This window comes from Syngnathus floridae, chromosome 4 (genome assembly GCF_059516105.1).
Source record: "Syngnathus floridae isolate MCC-2025c chromosome 4, RoL_Sflo_1.0, whole genome shotgun sequence".
Taxonomy (NCBI): domain Eukaryota; kingdom Metazoa; phylum Chordata; class Actinopteri; order Syngnathiformes; family Syngnathidae; genus Syngnathus; species Syngnathus floridae.
The window spans coordinates 8350090-8356089 of NC_142416.1; the positions used below are offsets into that span (position 1 = coordinate 8350090).

The window sequence follows — 6000 nt, forward strand, 5'->3', positions numbered from 1 at the left end:
ACAGTAGTGTTTGAGCACAATTCATCACCACACAGAAATAGAAAAGCATTGACGCTCATTGGAAACGGGCTAGCACGACTTGTCCAGATATCCGTAGTTAAGCTAAGGGCAGTAACTCCTTGTCGCAAGTCTGTAATGCTCCTTTTTACATTCTCATGCACCTTCAATCAAATTAGTCATTTTATAACATTATTTGTTTATACCATTATTTAACCGATTCAACGCCCTCCAACTTCAAGAGGCTTGTGGCGCAGAGGGAGGAGTTGAGCGACGCTTGCTGGCCAATCAGAGACAGGAATAAGGTTCACTGCGACAGGTGAAGGGGGAAAAAAAGGTTCTTCGTTGCATTTTTCCCATTCATGTGTCATTGTGATGATTGTTTTTCCATCCAAGACAACATTATGTTTTTATATGTGACATTAATGCTTTCATTATTCCCCATTCCTTAGGCGCAAAACATAGTTTTGAATTAGGCTGTGTTCATGTATAGATTTGCAATACACAATACAATATTAATCTTTTCATTTTTTTATTTTAATTACAACGATATGTGGTTACTAATTTTTTTATAGTGCAAACTATACTCTGTCTATGTGCCAGGATAAATTCATCATTTCATTTCATTTTATTTCTCTCAAGACTACCTGTACAATATAAATGTCCTTGATGAGACGTTTATTTGTCTTGTTACCAAGTTTGCTCCCCTTTTCCGATAAGCAGCTGCTACAGAGACAGATGATGATACTCATACATTTTTATTTCACAATGCTTCAACGTCACAAAGACACAGACACATGTTCAGGCTCTACTCTGAGCATTGTCCTGGGTTCGGCAGGGTTTGCGTGACGGGGTTTTGCCCGGCTAGGCTGGCTTCGCAGCTCACTGATTGGGCCGTGCGCCACTGGTCCGGTGACAGGCTCAAGGTGCTGGTCCATCTGAAGCCCACCTACATTAGCCTCTTCCGGGGAGCTGTGCGACACCCCTGAGGTAGCGGGGGCGCCATCAACCTTCCAACCCAGGGTCCAAGTTTGAGGGCCCCCTTTGGCCAGGCACACGGCTGTGGCCTGTTCCGTTTGCAGCTGCTTCTTGGAAGGAGGGAAGAGGGTCACGGTGGGCCGATGCACCTCACCCGCTGTCAGGGGGACAGGACAAGAGACAAGCAGTTTTCTCCAATTGCACACACTTTCAATGTCACGTAGGCCGTGGTTCGGCTCATGTGAATTTACAAGAACACACTTTATGAAACACTTACCTTCTCACTGGGCAACAAACATCCAAACGGTCCTAATATATGTCATAATAAACATTATTCCATCATTGCATTGTAGGTATAGCTACACTTCAGGAAATAGCCGTTAACAGCTAATATCGAATTAGGTTTTTAGCTTTTACTCAAGAAAGGGCTGGGTGTTTGTTTTGTAAAAATTGAGAAAAATAATGTTACTCGTTTTCCAAAAGCTGGCTAAGGAACTGGAGAATTATCAATTATTTTGATGCAAAATAATAGATGATCAAGTAAATAGTACTTACCAAGGATAAGTTTGGTTCCTTCTTCAGCGAAACTCCACCACAGTGATGCAAAGCGGTGAGCCGTCCGGACAAAAACTCGTCTACTGTCAATGAGCAATGATTTGCTGTAATACCGAAAAGTACAAGTCCAAAGAACAGGAAGTGGCGGCCTCGCACCTTCACAAAGGCAGGTGCGCTCACAGCTTCATTTGCATGCGCCTCTGCCATCTCTAAAACATGATGAATCAGCTCTCCAATACCACCACAATGGCCAACATCGGATATGTTAATTGTATTTCTTTCGGTAATTCTCTCACATGCCACAAGAAGGCGTCTGCGTAACAATGTTGGAACTCGTCCAACACTAGCAGATAATCATGGCTCTAAAATTTAGTCTAAATTGACTATTGTTTTGTTTGTTGCGCGCTACCCCGATGAAGATGACTGTGAGCAAAGCCATATTCATTTTTGCTAAGTACAGCGCAGCTACTGATGCACTCAGACGTGGAAAAGTCCAAAAAAGGAGGAAGTGATATCATCTCGCTTCCACAAAGCCAGCTGCGTTCGCAGCCTCAATTGCGTGAGCTTCTGCGCTTCTTCAAAAAGTCTGCAGCACTCCTTTTGCGCAAACACCACTCGCACTACGAATCAGGATGTGGTCTTCCGCACTTGCGCTTGTCCTTTGGGCTCTGCTGATTCCTGGTGAGACTCTTTGAAACTTGGTGTCAGAGCAGAATATTTCATAAGGATGACTAGTTTGACTTGACATTTGGTGTTGCTTCATGGTGGCAGTTGGGTTTTCATTCATCTCATTTCAGGATCTTCTGCCCAGAATTTTCTGAGGCAGACAGACAGACTCATGTCTGTCTCTCTCAGAGGAACCGTGACCATCAGGGCCACAGGGAGTCAAAACATTGGTAGCTATCTCAGTTGGTACCAAGTGAAACCTGGAATGGCTCCCAAATCGCTCATCTACTACACATCATCAAAATTCTCCAACACGCCATCTCGATTCAGCGGCGCTCGATCCGGCTCTGACTACACTCTGACCATCAGTGGTGTCCAGAGAGATGACCTGGCCGAATACTACTGTTTCGCCTACTACGGCTATGGCAGGTCGACACGGTGACGCGGAGACGTACAAAAACCTCCATGGACTTTAGAGAGAAGCGAAAGTGGTCTGTAGAAGGTGACAAGTGAAAAGCAGAAGATAGAGGAATGCTCAACATAACCGGTCAGAATTTACATACGTTTAATTCAAGACTATATATGTCTAGTCAACTATTTATTACAATATATCATGTAACAAAAAACAATCCTCATAAAAATACACATCACCACAAATTTTCTGGTGGTTGGGGGGGGACGTGACAGTCAGTAACATTTGACATCATTCTGTAGCATTCCCCAAGTTTTTATTCAGCTTCTTCGTTTTCACACGCAATTTCCAGAAATTTCAAATTCTAGTGTTTTTAATATAGTTCATAGTTTACCATTGTGTATTCTTCAGAAATCTTTTTGGGGGGGGGGGATTTATACTTTGTACAGTCTTGGCGTCAGGTTTCACACGTCGGCGCTTGCAACGAACATTTTTGATGACCCAAAATAAAAATCTAAAACTGGTTCAGCACCATAGTCTCCAGATTTACAACGTCATTTAGAAAACCAACCAACTACTGTAACTTAAATTGAAGTAAAATAAGAGAAGAAGAACAGAAGGATGAAAGCGCCACATCTGGTTCTGGAACCATGGCAACTCTCAGAGCTGAACTCACTGTTTGTGCGTATTGTGAATTTTGTCAGGATTCCTAAAAGGCTGCAAACAGTTTCTTACGATAAGAAAATATGTTGACGCCTATTAAAATGCAAAAGTCTTGTGAACATCTTCGTGAATACGAATGAACCCGACCAAAAAATCAACATTCAGGACCAGCGCAACCCTCGCTACTTTTTGCTGCTCAAATCAACCCTTGCAAAAAGTGCTTTTAAAATAGTTTGTATGACAAATGGAAGGACACAATGACTAGAGATCAGGAGACAAACATCTTAAAAGCTGTATTTTAATGATATTATTAGAAGAAATTAGGGCTTACTGGTTTCTGAGCATGTTATGCATGTTATGAGTGGCTTAGTTATTGCCCAAATAAGGGAGTGGTAAAAGAAGTTAGAACATGGCTTCTTTTCTCTTCCTTAACCAGCCAAGCCTCAATTTCTGGCCAATGACCCATCCTCCCAGTGAATGGCAGGTAATCCGTTGAACAAAAACAAATAAATTAATGGATGAAAAAGCTCGTTGCTAAAAGTGAAATTAAAGCAAACGAAAGTTTAATATAGTTAGCAAAGTTTATTTCGAGCGTACCCTATGCGGTTTATCTACAGCACTGTCAATACAATACGCTTTTAAAAGATATTTGGAACAAAACGAATGTCATGTTGTGATTGTTATCCCCACCTAGAAGTACAAATAAACAGCATTGCTGAGAGAGCAGAGCAATACAACAATATTGCCATTCAAAAAATACCATTGCAGCTGTTCATTGCAATACCACTTATACTAGTATACTTAATAGTACTTTTGCTATGCTACTGCAACTTCCTCTGTCTTCTTTTTTAGTAATATGTTATAGGTTAGAGTTCATCTTTCTCTTCTCCTTGGCAATAGCATGATGCTCTCTGGCTGTTCATGTAGGGTCTGCAGCCCAGAGTCCATACTGTGTTGAACAAAGTGTCTGCTACCGTTTCACATGCTGATGGGAGAAAGTAACGGACAAGAGTGGAAGTCAGTCTTTCCAGCAGCATTATCAACAGTACCTACCAGAAAACACTCGATTTTTAAACTCATTACTCGGCCTTTAATCCTGAAAAAAACAAATACCGTTCCCCTCATTTATGGATTAAAAAAAAAACAACAACTCATGAGCACAAATTGTTTGTCAACTTATTGAAAGCATTTCAAAGGTTCTCAATTTTCCAAAAGCAACTCATTTATTGGATTGCTCTGATTTAACCATCGGTGACTTACAAAGGAATAGAAATGTTAGACAACATTCAGCAACTTAGATTTAAGAGAAGCCAGTTTTTTGTGTGTTTTTTTTTACAATGCAACAAATGGTCCTCAAACATTCACCAAGGTGAGAATTGTATGAGGAAGTGGTATGAAGAGAGGATACCAACCTTCAACTTTGGACACGAAACCCAGGCTCTTCTTGAGGTCGGTACAGATGCTGTGGAGGCACCAGCGGAACTTGGAGTCACAACGGTATTTGTTTGAGCCACAGGTATCATAACACATGTCCAGCTGGTTGCAGCACTTGGTCATGGCGGGGATTCCCATATCCATCTAGGGCACAACAAAAGGTTGCCGTAATCATACACCATGAATGACTGTAAGATTAAGTTTTGAATCAGGTCATTTGAAAACTGGTTTTGATGACATTTTTAGGTCAACAAATGCATACCCCCTCTGGAACAGGGAGACCAAAGAAATATGAGCTGCACCCATCAGGCTCAGGCATCTGATACCCAGGACGTGGAATTGGAGGATTACCTGGGAAAGGTGAAAAATCCAACATCACATGAACGTGTATAAATATTTCATGGGGTCAAACACGTTTTGAAAAATCAGATAACAGCATGAAATCATTTTGCTATCAGCTGAGGTCACAGTCCGTTTTCTGACCCTCCCAGATGATAACAACATTGATAATATCAGGCGCCCTGTAAAAGGGTGTATATTTTAACCTGAGAAAAATTATACGTTGTCACTGTGGTGTATGTATATATGTATCATTGTCTTCATCTGATCAGCATGACCAAATTAATTTCTGAACGCTAACACTGATAAAACAATGCCAATGTTAATTGTTTATCATTTCAAGACAGCAAAGCTCTGACAACGCTGGATCAACTGACCCACATTCTATGTTACTTTGTGCAGCAAATCTACTTCACCATATCGGCAGCGGTACTGGCAGAGTCCATCCCGTCCACCCATGAACTCCAGAATTGAGTCAAAGTAACCGGTAGCAGCCTCAAAGCCACCTCTCAGGGAGTTCAGGCCCCAGTCTGTGTCATCTTCCTCCTTGCCATTGGATGCCGGAGTTGGAGGTGATGCTGCTGCGACAGTTTCCTCGGTTTCTTGAGTGACTGCAATGCTCAGCAACAGGAGCAGGAGGGTAGAAATGAGGGCCAAACGGGTCATCCTGCACCTCATACAGTTCAGCGCGCAAACTAAAAGCTGAGTAGTGAAACCGCACAACCTGAACTTTGAGCATGCAGACGTCAGGACAACCTCACATGTGGAGGAACAAAGTCCAGGTTTTGTCTTGCAGAACTTGTAATCACTCTGTGATTAATGGAACGCATTCATACAGTGCACTGTTCAGTCTGATTTCATTAGATTTACTGTAGTCTCACTTATTTAAAACAAACTCACAACTCTTGTTAGGTTCGGGGAAGTTTTCTCAGTTGGTCAGAGGTGTGCTTCTGGTC

The 6000-nt window shown here is 42.0% G+C and overlaps 1 protein-coding gene across 1 annotated transcript; it reads right to left on the reverse strand.

The window, feature by feature from the left end:
- Nucleotides 1–3553: 3553 nt before the first annotated feature.
- LOC148398740 (group XIIB secretory phospholipase A2-like protein) lies at nucleotides 3554–5785 on the reverse strand. The gene is made up of 4 exons (XM_088374479.1): nucleotides 5461–5785; nucleotides 4968–5056; nucleotides 4684–4849; nucleotides 3554–4256 (listed from the first exon to the last, which is right to left on the reverse strand). The coding sequence occupies exons 1-4, from the start codon at nucleotides 5720–5722 to the stop codon at nucleotides 4138–4140; spliced, it is 636 nt and encodes a 211-aa protein (XP_088230605.1). The 5' UTR covers nucleotides 5723–5785; the 3' UTR covers nucleotides 3554–4137.
- Nucleotides 5786–6000: the final 215 nt, after the last annotated feature.